This window comes from Fringilla coelebs (assembly GCF_963513975.1).
Source record: "Fringilla coelebs genome assembly, chromosome: 19".
Lineage (NCBI taxonomy): Eukaryota > Metazoa > Chordata > Aves > Passeriformes > Fringillidae > Fringilla > Fringilla coelebs.
This window is the reverse complement of record NC_140045.1, coordinates 2,380,793-2,396,422: the sequence shown is the minus strand read 5'-3', so window position 1 is coordinate 2,396,422 and position 15,630 is coordinate 2,380,793. Positions and strand designations below refer to the sequence as shown.

The following is a 15,630-nucleotide window of genomic DNA, read 5'->3' as shown; positions in this document are numbered from 1 at the left end:
TATCCCATCCTAATCCTATCCCATCCCACTGACCCCAATCCCCTCCCCATCCCATCCCAATCCCAATCCATCAAACCCCCATCCCCATTCCATTCCATCCCATCAAACCCCCATTCAATGCTCATCCCATCCCATCCCATCCCAATCCCATCCCATCCCAATCCCCTCCCCATCCCATCCCATCATTTGGACTGAAAGTTAATTTAAAGTGAGACAAGCCGAGCTGTTTCAGCCCTAAGTGCAGCTACTGTTCACACAAAAAGTTAAAAATTAATTTTACCCTGCACATTTTCTTAAAATAAAACTCCATCAGGAAAATAAAGGGCATTTTAAAAGGCAGGTAAACTGTAAAGCCAAGCAGTCAGATGTGAGCTGGCTGGATGAAAAATTCATCAGTAAAAAGCTTTTCCCCTGGATGCTCCCCAGCCAATTCTCTGCCTTTTCCTGTGCTGGAGTCCTGGCTGCTGAGAATTTTAAAACTTTCTGTGCTGGCAGGCACTGAGCTCCAGGAGAACACTGCATTTCACCTGAGGCTGTGGAGAAGGCTTCCAAAATTAATTAATAGCATTAAGATTATGAGTGTGTAGTTTAATTAGAAGTGTGTGAAATCACAGAGCAAAAAACTTAAGAGTGTGGGGTTTTAAAATATAATAATATATATAAAAATTAATATATAATATATATAGTGTGTATATATATTATACATATACACTATATATATATAGTGTGTGTATATATATAGTGTGTATATATATATACACACTGTATATATATATACAATATGTAATATATATAGCTTTCTAGTAATATATAGTAATATGTATTATATGCTACATATAGAAAGATATAGTAATATATAAAATAAGATATAGTAATATATAAGTAAAATAAGATGTAGTAATATATAAATATTATATAAAATATATAATTATAATTACATATATAAACATTATATATAAAGCTATATATTACATAAAATATATAATTAAAATATATAAAGTAATATAGTAATATATAATACATATTATTTATCATGTATAAAAATATAGTTATATATAAAACAAAATAAAAGTTTTAAAGCAGAAGCTAGTGCTTCTTTACATTCTTCTTCATGAGTTTAAGTAGTATTTTGTAATTGAATATTGAATCATTGGAATTTCAAGGCAGTCACACGATGCTCTTTGCGGTTCACAAGGGTTTGTAGGGTTTTTGTAAGGTTTTTTGTAGGATTTGGGGCTTTTCTGCTTCCTACTGAATATAAAATATTGACTATACAATATTGAATATTGAATATACAATATTGAATACTGAATATTGAATATTGAACATTTCAAGAGCCTGGAAGGTTGTGGGAACCAAAGGATGCCCAGATGCTGGAGGGATGTTTGCCCTGCTCCCTCCTGGCAGTGCCAATCCCACAGGAGCTGAGAGCAAAGCAGAGCTGCAGGAACAGCCCTGCTCCTTCCCACCTGCTTGGTCAATCTCTGCCTCCACCTCCAGCTTCAGGTAAACGTCCTCCAGCGTGGTCATGGACACGCCATAGGTGATGACCCCCAGGTGGGAATGGGTGTCCAGGTCAGAGAACAAACCTAGGGACAGAGGCAGCTCTGAAACTCTGCTCCAGCCCTGCCAGAGCACCTCAGGCACACCCCTAAACCTCCTGCTGGCCGGGAAAATCAGGAATGTGGGAACAGCCAATAAGCCAGAAGGTCGTGGTTTGAGAGCCAAGGTGGGACAGGCTCCTTGCAGCACGGAATTTCAGCCTCTGTGGGCAGGAAATGTGGTTTTGCTGAAGCTGTGCTGCTTCTGAAAGCTGGCTCAGCATCCTGAAGCTGCTGGGCTCCAAGTGTCCTCAGGGCAGGTGCAAGGTGAGCTCTCCTGGAAAAATCGTACCCAGGAGAGCTCATCCCACCTAAATCCCTGCCCAGGCACAAAGGGGCTCACCCATAAAACCTCTGAGTCATTTTGTAACTCTAAAAAGAATTAATAGTCATTTCATATCTATAAATCTATAAATATATATATATAGAAATGAATTCCCAGGTGTTTAAGGCCAGGCTAACCAGGCAGGAGATGCTGGACAGGGCACAGAGCTTGAAGACCACTGTGAGGTTCAGAGTGGGAGAACTTCACAGCACCCTTGGGGTGAAAAATGTTACTGGGTTTTTGTCAATCCTATGAAATCAGGACTTCAAACAAAGGAGCTTCAGAGGCAAGGTGAGGCTGAAGGAGAAATTCAAATGTATAAAATGGGAGGAGCACTTGGATATTTGACAATGCTCCTCATTCCTCCACAGCTTCTCCTGTCCCAGCTGACAAGGTGTGTCCCCAATTCAATCTCAGCCTTTTTGCAAAGCTCATAAATCATTAACCCCAATGCAAAAGGGGGAAAAAAACCTTTATGGAATACCAGCTGCATGTTCCCATCAATACTGATGCTCCCTTGGCTTCCCACACGGGATTTATTGCGTTTATTTCTGGGAGGAGAGCAAGGAGCCCTGCCCAGGACTGCTCAGGTAATTGCTGCCATCTAGTGAAATCCTCCCCTCTGCTCCCTCTCTCCATGGAATTTCAAGGCAGTCACACGATGCTCTTTGCAGTTCACAAGAGTTTTTAGGGTTTTTGTAAGGTTTTCAAAGGATTTTTGTAGGATTTGGGGCTTTCCTGCTTCTTGCTGCAGGCCAGCCCTGCTCTTTGGACCCTCTGCAAGAGGATGGTGATGCTGCAGGACCAGGGGATGCTCAGGTGGAAGGGGCTCCTCACCACAGAGGCATCTCCCCAGCCCTTGCTGCTGGGCACCCACAACCCTGACACCTCACTGGAAGAGGTGACAAAACCCTCCCTCACCTCCCCTCCCTGACTGCCCACCAAATAATAAAATATAAAAACATCAAGCCACAACTGACACTTCATCAAGAACATCAAGCTAAAGCCAAGCTTAATAAACCTCCCCTGCTGCAATCCCTGATCCCTGGGACACAAAACCCCACAAATACCTGCAAACTTGTCCATGTCCTTGAGAGGGAGGGTGTACACCAGCTGCTCATCGTTCTGCTGGATCAGGCTGGCTGCAGGGATGTGCTGCCTGATCAGAGACGTGGTGGCCTCTGTGTTGCAGTAGGCATCAATGTGCATGCTGGAAAAACACAGCAGGAATTGGGGTTTAGAGCTTGGCCTGCTCCTGACACTGCACCAAACCATTCTGATTTGGATTTCCTGTTTTTCAGATTCTGTTTTTCAGATTTTCTGATTTGTAGATTCTTTAGGGGGTAGTTCTGAGCTTCACATCAAATGTTGGTGAGCTCTCTGTGCACAGAGCAGGGACACAAAACAATTCCTGCTCCAGCTGGGCACCAAGGACAAATGATCCCAATGCCAGCCCAGGAGCACAAACCCCGTGGGCTGGAGAGAGAAAAACAAGCAGGGTGGGGCTGCAGGGGCTAAAGCTGGGATGGGACAATGAACTGCAAGGTGCAAATGGAGCAGAGCTGATCCCAGGGAGAGACCCCGTGCCCGGCCGGGCATTTTGGGGCCATTTTGGGTCATCTTGGGTGCAGCCCTGGCTGGGCTCTGGTGCTGCCCAAGGTGGATCCATGGGGGAGATCCTTGGAATCAATCCCTGCTTTATTCTGGGACTCTGCCCAGCCTCTGCTCAGGGATCAATTCAAGGATAAAAGGATCAGCCTGCACAAGGGATCAATTCAAGGATAAAAGGATCTTTTTGGGCGGTGCTTTCTTAGAGATTCCAACATAAAACAGTAAAAAAAGAGACACGTGATGGTCTCTAAGAGGTACAAAACTGGGCACAGAATTACCTCAGGCGGTAGCCAATGCCCCACTTGCTCTTGAGGAAGAGAGAAGAGCCGAGGCATTTCAGCATCCCTTGGGAAATCACAGCTTTACGGTCTGGAAAGGGAAGTCAGGAAGCGGAAAATCGACATTTTCCTCCCAAATCCCCCTGTGGGCTGCACACCAGTGGTACCCCAGGGCTGGGGGCTGGAGCTGGGCTGGGGCAGGGCTCACCAGCCAGGATGTCAGCCTCGTCCATGAAGTGGGTGCTGAACACAGTCACACGGTTGGCTTTCCTGCTCCTCAGAAGGTTCCAGACGATGTGGCGGGAGCAGGGATCCATCCCCGCCGTGGGCTCATCCAGCAGCAAAACCTGGGGGCAAAACCACCAGGGCTGCTCAGAGCCCCTGAGCCCAGCAATCCCTCCCCAGGGTAGCCAGAGAAAAGCAAGGCACAATCCTTCCCAAGAATGTTTCTGGGTTTCACGTTCTCTGAACCTCAGAGACAGGAAAAACCAATTCTTATCTCATTTACTGCTCCTGAGTTGTTCACAAGGGGAATGCACCGTGGAAGATTGTTTACCTGAAGGGAATTGATAATGATTCTGGTGTGAGTGTTGTGATTCACTGGCCAATTAATCCAGGTGTGTGTGTCAGGACCGTGGGCTGACAGTCACGAGATTCTGAGCAGTTTGAGTTGAGTGCTTGGCAGATTCAGTTTACATATAACATAATATAGTATAGAATAATATAGTATCATAAAGTAATTAATTAGCCTTCTGATAAGATGGAGTCCTCCTCATCATTCCTCTTCAATGCCTGAGAAAAAAATATCTGCTACACCCCAGCACACCCAGAAGGGTTTGTTTGAAAGCTGCCAGTTAATTCCTGTAAAATAGGAAACAGCCCAGACCAACAAGGCAGCTTTTGTCACTGTGCTCTGAATACATCCATCTCCCTTGTGACAAATGGAAAAATCCTGTGATAAATTAATGCCACAGCCTGCTTTATTCTGCTTCCAACAGAATTAAGTAGCAGAATCACAACTTAGCCATGGATTCACTCTTTGTACTGAGGGGTGGTTAAATGCACACACCTGCTTTGAAAACCCCAGCAAGTGTCACACACACCATTTTAACCACAGATCTCAAAGCAGTCCCCCTCCTCACAGGCCAGAAATTACAGAGCTGCAACACAAAAGAGCTCTGTGGCTCTGCTCCTGCTCCCAGCTCCTGGATGCCTCTGGAAGGAAAGCATCCAACAATTTCACTGCTGGGGGAAAAATGCTACCTGCCAGAAATTACACACAGACCTTGCCACACTATTGATTTGCCAAAGAGATCAAACCCAAGGCTGCTGCATCACCTGAGCCTCAAGCACAAAGGCTGAGAGATTGCAATGATTGTAATTAAACCACAAATGAAGGAAAAGAGGTGCTCAAAGGAACAATTTCTGCATTTTGCACATTAGTTGGTTTTGACAAGGGAGACCAAGCCTTCTATGGATCAGCAAGACCAAGCTGAGAATAATTCCATCCCTCTCACCTTGGGGTTCCCAAGAACAGCAACTCCCACTGACAGCCTCCTCTTCTGCCCCCCACTTAATTTTTTGGCTTGATTGTCCCTGATGGGCTGCATCTCCAAATCCAGCAGCACCTTTTGCACCTTGAAAACACAAGAAATATATTTTTGTTAAAAAAAAAAAAAAACCTGTAATTTTTTAAAACCAGATTGTTAACAACTAACATTCAAATTAACTGCAGCTGGTTCCCAGTGTTCTGTATCTGAACTGCACAACCTACACACAAAGTTTAATGGTGTCTATAATTGAACCTAAATGCCAGATTTAAAACATTTCATGGGCATTTTAACCTTCAGAAAAATTAAAGGTTTATCCTTGTCTAAATATTTGCCTGTACCTCTCTGCCCATTGTACCACACAGGAATATTTCCCTGCAAGAGGAAAACCCTGCAAGAATATTTTGATTTACAGGTTAAAAACGTTCACATAAGACAGCACCTGTGGCCAGGTGAGTTACCTCTTGTATCAAATCGTTCTGGGGGATGCCCTTGATGGCAGCAAAGATGGAGAGGTTCTCCTCCACAGTCAGGATGTCAAAGTGGATGTCGGCCTGGGGGCACACGCCCGCGATCTGCCGCACCTCCAGCATCTCGTCGATCTCAGACACCCTGTGCCCATAGACTGACACAAACCCTGAAGGAAATGAGCAGAAAATCGTGCAGTGGTTTGGGCTGGAGTGGGTTAAAGCTCACCTCATTCCAGCCCCCTGCCATGGGCTGGTGGCTCAGGTTGGAAGGTGTGGCAGGGGTGTGTGTTCTGTCCCCATCTGCCAGAGCTAGGGCAGCTCTCTGCTCTTCATGGGGCAGGATTCTTTATCTCTCCCAAAACCAATCCTCCCTCCAGGAGATCTCTGCTGTTCATGGGCCATTGATCATTAATTATCTTCTGTCCATGGGCCATTGATCATTAATTATCTTCTGTCCATGGGCCATTGATTATTAATTATCTTCTGTCCATGGCCAGTGAGTGTCCCTGCAGGGCTGATCAAATTCCACCATCCCATGGGGAGATGCTCCGCCCAGGGCAGGAGCCAAGCATTCCTACCTGGATACAATCTGAGGGTTGGGACACCCCAGCAGCCTTTGCCCCCTGCATTCCCAGAGGAGCAGCTTTCTCCTGCCCTGCATTCCCAGAGGGAGAGCAGGCCCATCTCCAGCAGCCCTGGAGCTGCAGAGGAAAACTCCCCCCTTGTGCAAGATCCTGCTGCAGCAGAGCCACAGCTGGCACTGCAGGAGGGCTGAGCCCCCCTGGGATGGGGCTGTGCCCCCACCCTGACACACAGGGGACAGCGACTGCTCTGACTCTGGCAGGGGTTTGTTTTCTTTTTTTTGTACTATTGCATTTGTATTTTTAATTTCCCTAGTAAAGAACTGTTATTCCTATTCCCATGAGCCCTTAATTTCAAAATTATCATAATTTGGAGGGAGGGGTTTGCATTTTCCATTTCAGGGGGGGCTCCTGCCTTCCTCAGCAGACCCCTGGCTGTTCAAACCAGCACAGCTGGGAACTCTCCACTGGGAGCAGCAATCAGCAGAGAGGCTTTTACAGCCCTGCGTGGACAGGAATTGCAAATGGGCTCTTTCAGATGTTATCCAAGGAAATTCTGGTGCCTCCTGGACCACCCCCAGGGTTCCCAGGCCTGGCTGTGGAGCACTCACCATCCGAGGGAGGGCACAGCCCGCACAGGATGTTCATCAGCGTCGTCTTCCCGGTGCCGCTGTGGCCCAGCAGCGCCGTGATCTGCCCCTCATAGATGTCAAAGGACAAATCTGCTCCAGGGCACAGCGAGAGGAGGTGTCAGGGAGGGGTCCTGGCCCCCCAGGCAGCTCCTGGAGCAATCCCAGCGCTCACATTCACTCTGCCTGGGGCACAGGACTGGCCTGGCACGGTCCCACTGCCCTGGGGTGGCCACGTCTCACAGCCAGCCCGGGAAAGGAGGTGACATGCACTAGCACATCTGGCATTCCTGCTCCAGGGCCCCACCCCTCCCAAAGAAACCCAAACCAGCCTGAACTGAAACCCAAAAGATCACTCAGCAGCTCAGCTGCTGCTCCCCTGCACCCCCCAGCAGCTAAAAAGCTGAAATGTTCTTACTTCTGAGAGCCTCCACGGTTTCCCCCTTTTTCCTGAATGTCTTCTGGACACAGCTGATCCTGAAAGAAGACACGTCATGGCATGAGCTATTTCAGCACCTTTACCTGGCATTTTCAGTCATCAGCACTCAGCAACAATCACAACAAGCCAGCCTGACTGAAGTGGCACCAGATGTGTTAAAAACTGATTGAGGCAAGTCAAGAGACAGGACAGGTCCTCCCAAAACCTTGCCCATCTCCAACCTGGCATCAGAAAGCTTCTCCTGGTCACCTTCTAAGGTATTTCCTGTGATGATAAACTGAATTATTACAAATCTGAGTCTCTTTCACACGGTGGAACAATGCCCTAGAGGCTTCCCAAGCTAGGAAAGGGAATGGATACTCCCCAGCAGCTGCACAACACAACAGCAGAGTCCAGAGACACGACATGGAAAGGAGGGGACAGCAGAAGGGACTCCAAAGATGTGACAGCTCTTGATCAAAATCAGGTAAATGCTTTTATACATATAATAGCAAGCATTTTATATATATAAATAGCAAGTATTTTAGATATAGAAATAGCAAGTATTTATATATATATATGAGATATATATTATATATATATATAATAGCAAGTATTCTTATCTATACAAATAGCAGGTATTTTATATATATATATGATATGTATTATATATATAATAGCAAGTATTTTTTATATATGTAAAAGATATATTATATGTAAAAAAGTATATATATTATATATAAATAATAGCAAGTATTTTATATATATAAATATCTATAATAGCAAGTATTCTTATATATATAAATAGCACATATTTTATATATATATATGAGATATATATTATATATAATAGCAAGTATTTTATATATATAAAAGATATATTATATAAAAAAGTATATATATTATATATATATATATAATAGCAAGTATTTTATATATATAAATATATTTTTATATATATATATAATAGCAAGTATTCTTATATCTATAAATAGGAAGTATTCTACTTCTCAAGAGAGGTAAAAGCCTTCCTTCCAGCCCTGCTGGTTTTCCAAATGAAAAGAACAGCCAGTTTATCTGGGGGCACCAAATGAAGGATGGATTTTGGAAGCCTCATCACCCTGAAAAAGAGGAGGGTGAGTGGATTATGGAGTAATGGGGAAGAGAATGAACTTGAAAGCAAGAAAAACTTGCAGATGGAAAGATGGAAAGACTGAGTGAAACTGCTGGAGCTGGGGGAGGGGTGATGTGGGAAGGGTCCTGGGTGGGTGAATAATGCAACAAAACCCCCATGTTCTCAGGGGAACATCAGCACCAAAACTGGACCCCTGAACCTGTAGATAGCAAAAATACCTTTCACTACTGAAATAAACCAGCGTGTCTCTCGTCCATCTCTAAGGTTACAACAACAAGCCCCTCTCCTGACGTGATTTATCCCTGGCTGCACAGCCCTGAGCATGGGGATGTGCTGTGAGCAGGGCTCTGCAGTCCGTGGGCTCTGGGGAGCCAGGAGTGAATTCCGAGCACGGGAATTGCGGTGAGCTGCTGGCCCCAGGCAGGGCTGGGCTGTACCTGATGGCCTCCTTGCCCTGGAATTCCGAAGGCACGGGCTCCACGATCTCACTGAAGCTCAGGCTGCCGTTGACGCTGCTCTCGTACAGTTCCTTGTAGTTCTTCCTCTGCTTTGACCAAAAGGAGGGTTTCATGAAGAAAAAGGGCGTGCGGCGCAGGCCAAACTCCCCTGGGGGACAGGACAGAGGGCAACTCCTCAGCAGCAACCACAAATATTATATTATATATGATATATTACATATTACATATTGTATATTACATATTATATACGACATATTACATATTACACATGGTATAGTATCTAATATTATGTTAAATCATATATTATAGCATATATGGTATTATATATTACATATAATACTGTATCATATTATGTCATATATCATATCATGTATTATAATGTAATCTATAGTGTTGTTATATTATATTATATTATATTATATTATATTATATTATATTATATTATATTATATTATATTATATTATATTATATTATATTATATTATATTATATTATATTATATTATATTATATTATATTATATTATATTATATTATATTATATTATATTATATTACATTCCTAATATAAAATATTATTCTGTACTATATATAATATATTCCTAATATAAAATATTATTCTGTAATATAATATAATATAATATAATATAATATAATATAATATAATATAATATAATATAATATAATATAATATAATATAATATAATATAATATAATATAATATAATATAATATAATATAATATAATATAATATAATATAATATAATATAATATAATATAAATGTTATTGTATTAGATTATATAGTATGGTAATATTATGTTACATTACATTATCTTACATGACATTACATTATGTATATTATATATTATTTCACATTCTATTCTATACTATATACCATATATTATATATTCAATTACATCATATAATATATCATATAATATATTACATATTATTGTATTATATTATATAATATTATAAAATATTATACAGTATTGTAATATTATGTTCTGTTCTATTCTATTCTATTCTATTCTATTCTATTCTATTCTATTCTATTCTATTCTATTCCATTCCATTCCATTCCATTCCATTCCATCCCATTCCATCCCATTCCATCCCATCCCATTCCATCCCATTCCATTCCATCCCATTCCATCCCATCCCATCCCATTCCTCAGTTTTGGGCTTTCAGCAGCAATCACAAATATTACCTATTTTATTATAATATAATTTAAACCTCAGCTCTGGGCTTTCAGCTCCTCCCACAGCCAGCCCCCTCCTGCTCCTGAGGATTCCATCAGCCACATTTCCCTTTAAGCCACGACTGCCCATCCCCACTGCTGGCAGGCTTCACTTTTGCTGAGCATTTCCATAAATGTGCAAATCTCCTTCTCTTCCAGAGAAATCCCAGAGCTGAATGAGCAGTGACTTCAGCGTGGCAGGGAGAAAAGAGAGGGGCTGGAGTTGAACAGAGCAGAGGGGCTTAACCAGCTCCTAATCCCAAGATTAACAACTTTAATCTGTGCTTTAGGCTCAACTTCTTCTGCCACAGGCAGAGAGCTGGAAGAGGCAGAGCAGCCTTTGATTTCCAGCCCTCCAAGAGGAAATTGGAAGGGTTGAGTGCCACTGTCACATTCTCTGAAAATCCCTTTGCCCGGGATTCTTCTCCTGGGAAGCTGAGAAGCCTCAGAGAAAAATGAAAACAATAATTATCTCATTTGCTCCTGCTGTGTTTTGCTGTTTGGAATGTGTCACTAACAGGTGATTGTTCATTGGTTTTTTGCTGTGAATTGTTTTGACTTAATGGCCAGCCAGGGCCAAGCTGTGTCAGACTCTGGAGAAATAAATAAATTTCATTATTCTCTTTTCAGCCTTCTGTCTGTATCCTTTCTGTATTCCTTAGTAGAGCTCAGTGCAGCATTTTTCATATAATATAGGTCTTAAAGTAATAAATTAGCCTTGGAAGAACATGGAGTCAGATTTATTCATTCCTCCCTTCCTTGGGGGTCCCTGAAAATAGGACAGCTGAGGTTGTGGGTAACTCAGGAAGGAAGTTTTTCCTCTAGAAAGAGGGGAAATTTAAGCTTTTTAAGAGCAGGTCAAAACCCCTCCTCACACCTCACAGCTTTAACTATATATATTGCTAAAGAATATATATATAAAAAGAATATATATAGTTATAGAATATAAATTATTTCAGCCAGAAGTGTAAAATTCCATGTGAAAACAGCACCACCTCCTTTCTCCAGAGAGTTCAGGGAGGAGGGGCAGCAGCCTGGGGGGTTCAGGATTTTGGGATGATCCCCCCAGAGCCCAGTTCCTGCCAGGAACTCACCTGGGATCACCTGGTCCAGGTAGACAGCCACGAGCAGGTAGAAGATGCTGTCCAGCACCAAGAGAATCAGGGAGATGCACAGAGGGTAGGGACCAGCATTGATGTTGGCAAATGTTGCCCCATCCTCAAAATCCTCCAGGTGCATGACCTGCAGGGAGAGGTGTCACTCACCAAACAGGCAAAAAAACAGCACAGTGCAAAAAAAAACCCCAAACTTGGCAAAAAACTTGACAAAAACCCCAAAAATAATGAGATGGTGACTGAGATCACAATGGACACAAAGAATAACAGCTCCTTTGGGGTGCTGGATATTAAACTGCTATGAAAAAAGCATATTTGGAAAATATAATCTAATAATAATAATAATAATATAATAAATAATAAAATAAATAATTATTAATACATTAATATTAATGATATTTAATCATTATATAATATTATATATAATATCACATATATAATATTATACAAGCGATACTTTAAAAATATAATAATAAAGAAATATAATTAATATAATTAATAAATAATAATTATAACGGATATATAGTACATAATTATTTCTATATTTTTATATAAATTATTATATTAATTATATAGGTATATATTTATATTTATATCTCTACAATTTCATTTATACAGTTATATATTTATATATTGTTAATATATAAATAATATATACATATAGATATGCAAATAAATATAAATATATAATATATAATAATTATATATTTATATATTTTAATAGATTATATATTATATTATAATATATAAATGATTATATATATAATTATCATATTATAAATAATATATAATGTATAATAATTAATAAAATAATATAAATATCATAAATAAATAAATATAATAAATAAATAGAATAAGTAATAATTAAAACTATTTTTATGTAATAAATATAATTTAAATATAACTTATTTTTTAAAAATAAGATATCTATTTCAAGCCCCCATCAGGGACAGGTGGGGATTGACCTGTGCAACACCAATCAAGAAGCTGCACTGGCACAAAGGGCTGAGGATCCACACGAAGGATTTGGGGAAATCCTCCAGCAGGACGATGTTGAGGCCCACAAAGCCAAAGACCAGAGTGGCCAGGAACTCCACGATCCCCACGTGCTTGGACTTCTTAAACAGAGGGGTCAGCATCAGGGCAAAGAAAACCTGGGGCACAGGGGAAACAGACAGCAAACACTGTAGGAATAATAATAGTTGTGATAATAGGGGTAAAATAATAATTATACAATACAGAAATTGTGTGGGGAACTAAGGGAAAACACCATAGTAGTAATAATAAATAAATAGATAAATAAATAAATAAATAAATAAATAAAATATTAATATTAATGTCATAGTAATAACAATAATAACAATAACAATAATAATAATATAGAAATTGTTTGGGTAAACTAAGGGAAAATACAATAATAATAATAATAATAATAATAATAATAATAATTGTAGTTGTAGTTGTAGTAGTGAAATTGTGTGAGAAAACTAAGGGAAAATACCATAGTAGTAGTAATAATAATAATAATGATAGTAGTAATAGTAGTAGTAGTAGTAGTAGTAGTAGTAGTAGTAGTAGTAGTAGTAGTAGTAGTAGTAGTAGTAATGAAATTGTGTGGAAAAAAACTAAGGGAAAAAGGGAAAATACCATAGTAGTAATAATAATAGTAATAGTAATAATAATAATAATATAGAAATTTTGCAAACTAAGGGAAAACACCATAATAATAATAATAATAATAATAATAATAATAATAGTAATACAGAAATTGTGCAGACAATCTAAGGGAAAATGCCATAGCTGCCTCTGACAATCATCTAATTTATAATCTAATTTTCCTGGTATAGTCACTACAGCACAGATTCATGGAATAATTTTCAGTTGGAAAATATTTTCAAGATGAAGTCCAACTGTTCCTCTTATCCCCTCAGACAAGCAAGTGGATACATAAATATATTTATGATGTATTTTTTATCACTCTCTGACAGTTGATATGGTTTTTTACATTCCACTCTGCAGTAACAGGAAATGTTCTGAAGAGGATCTGGACTGCAGAATGGTTCTGTGGATGGCTGAAAACTCAAAACCTGATGAGTTTTCATCATACCCAAACTCATCATTATAAACTCTGATATTTCAGGAGGGAAAAACACTTTTCAAGGTGATGGGTGACCCCTGCAGCACATCCTAAAACCAGGAGAAAACCCCAGGAAGGGTTGGGACAGCTCAGACTGCCAGCACTGCTCCAACAAATATTTTGGCAGGGGGAACAAATCAGGTGGGAAGGGAATAAAACAAACAAAGCCCCAGGGATTGGGCAGGGCCAGGAATACTCACAGAGGAGACTCCATAGAGGAAGAAGAGGAGGAAGATGACAAAGGCACTGCTCTGGGGGAACAGGGACGAGGCCGTGGCGATCACAGCCATCAGGATGGACATGACAAAAATCAGGCTGACATAGAGCAGCACCCAGGACAGCCTAGGGAGAGGAAAAAAAACCAGAAAAATGAATGAACCCCCAGCCACACAAACAGCAACACCCAGCACTCTTTAATATTCCACACAGACTCGTAGCTCGAGTTAATTTTTAACTCTGTGTCTCGCTGCACCAAAGGGCAAGGGTGCAATAAAACCTGAATAAAAAAGCTGTTTGCAACAAAACCTGGATAAAAGAGCTGCTGTGAACACCCTGGGGTTGTTCTCAGCACACACAGGGCAGCTGAAGATGCACAATCAGGTGATTCACCTTTATTTTTTGCATAATTAATTCCCCGGTATGGGCAGAAGAGGGTAACAGTCATAAGTTTCAATAATTCAAGGAATTCTGTTTAAAGTTTAATACAGGCTGCTGGGCAGGGTAATAAAATCCTGCTCTGTTGGGAAACAGAGCTGTGAGTCTGGGAGCAACTCTGACCTCAGCAAACAGGGGTGGTTTGTGTGCAGGCAGCAAAAAATGACACATTTCACCTGAAACAACCTGAGAAATAATCATTCCAGCCAGCCCAGGGGGCTGCTTCAGGGCAGGGTGAAAACCCTGCCAGAAAGGGCAAAGCCAAACCTGCTTTTATCCCCTCAATGATCTCAAATTTGGGAGAAAAGTGAAATATCCTATTGCTCAGGGTAATTTTTATCAGGGTGAGGAAACAATTGAAAACCTGTTGTTGAGACTGCTCTGGCACGTTCAAATTACAGAGTTGGGTTCATTTAATTGTGTGCCAGGCTGCAGGTTACCTGCTGAGCTTCTAGGAAAGGAGGTAGGGAGCCAAAAATGCTTAAAAACCTCCATAAAACCTCACACTTGATGAGGTTTAATCCCTCTAATCTGGTGTAGCTTTACATGAATAAATGCAGCAGGATTACTTATTGAAATATTCATATTTTCATGGGACTGCAAGTGATGTCTCTCTGTTTGATTACAGAGAATATTTCAGTTTTTGGCTGTTTTCACTTCAAGACTGAAAGACATTCAAGAACTGGAGGGTGGGATGGAAAAGGTTAACTAGACACATTTTAAAAAATATTTCTTTACATATATTTATTTTTTTTCCTTTTATAAGGAACAGGTTGTAGCCAACACTCACGTACCAGAAGGCAGTGTCATGGAGCCCCAAAATTTTCAAGAACTCCTTCAGCTTCCTCTCCTTTTCTGCCACGATGTGAATTGCCAAATAATACCCAAAGGGGGAGAATGCAATCACCAGGTAAATTAAAATGATTGCACGAGGGAAATTATCAATTTCCACCACGGCAGCCTCTCCCATAACCATGGCTCTGGTCAGATCCAGCTGTTCCCAAACAGAGTGGTTTGTCTTCAGCTGGAAGGAAGAGGAGGAAAAAGTTATTTTGAGATTTTTCCTGATTTCTCAGCCCCATCCCAACCACTCCATCCCTGCTGGAAGGGGAGATCTGGGGAGCCCAAAACCTTCCTGACCCCAAATTCCAGGCCAAAAGCAAGACCTGAATGCCTGGGGATAAAATGAGGAAATGTGGAATTTCTGTCACTTAAAAAGATGGAATTTGCTGCCACCACGAGCAGGGTGAGGAGAGGGAAACTGGGAAAAACTGCTGAGCAATAGTGGCACCAAAATAATAAATTCTGCAGGTCAATTCTGCAGCCCCTGTCTGGAATGGCATTTTGGGGTGAGCTTTTGAGGAGGGTGGTGCTGGATGTTCAGCACCTCTGGGATGCAAATGGAGACAAAAATCCTCATAATCCAACC

The 15,630-nt window shown here is 40.9% G+C and overlaps 1 protein-coding gene across 3 annotated transcripts in view; it reads right to left on the bottom strand.

The window, feature by feature from the left end:
- Positions 1-15,630, bottom strand: part of ABCA5 (ATP binding cassette subfamily A member 5) — a 47,144-nt gene that overhangs the window by 17,239 nt on the left and 14,275 nt on the right. For all 3 annotated transcript variants that reach the window (XM_084218707.1, XM_084218708.1, XM_084218709.1), the window contains 13 exons: positions 14,996-15,225; positions 13,748-13,889; positions 12,376-12,564; positions 11,390-11,537; positions 9,036-9,204; positions 7,464-7,522; positions 7,028-7,138; positions 5,827-6,002; positions 5,333-5,452; positions 4,024-4,162; positions 3,816-3,906; positions 2,997-3,136; positions 1,470-1,589 (listed from right to left, as the gene is read on the bottom strand). In XM_084218707.1, coding sequence (XP_084074833.1) covers positions 1,470-1,589; positions 2,997-3,136; positions 3,816-3,906; positions 4,024-4,162; positions 5,333-5,452; positions 5,827-6,002; positions 7,028-7,138; positions 7,464-7,522; positions 9,036-9,204; positions 11,390-11,537; positions 12,376-12,564; positions 13,748-13,889; positions 14,996-15,225 — 1,834 coding nt within the window. The remainder of the gene's footprint in view (positions 1-1,469; positions 1,590-2,996; positions 3,137-3,815; positions 3,907-4,023; positions 4,163-5,332; positions 5,453-5,826; positions 6,003-7,027; positions 7,139-7,463; positions 7,523-9,035; positions 9,205-11,389; positions 11,538-12,375; positions 12,565-13,747; positions 13,890-14,995; positions 15,226-15,630) is intronic.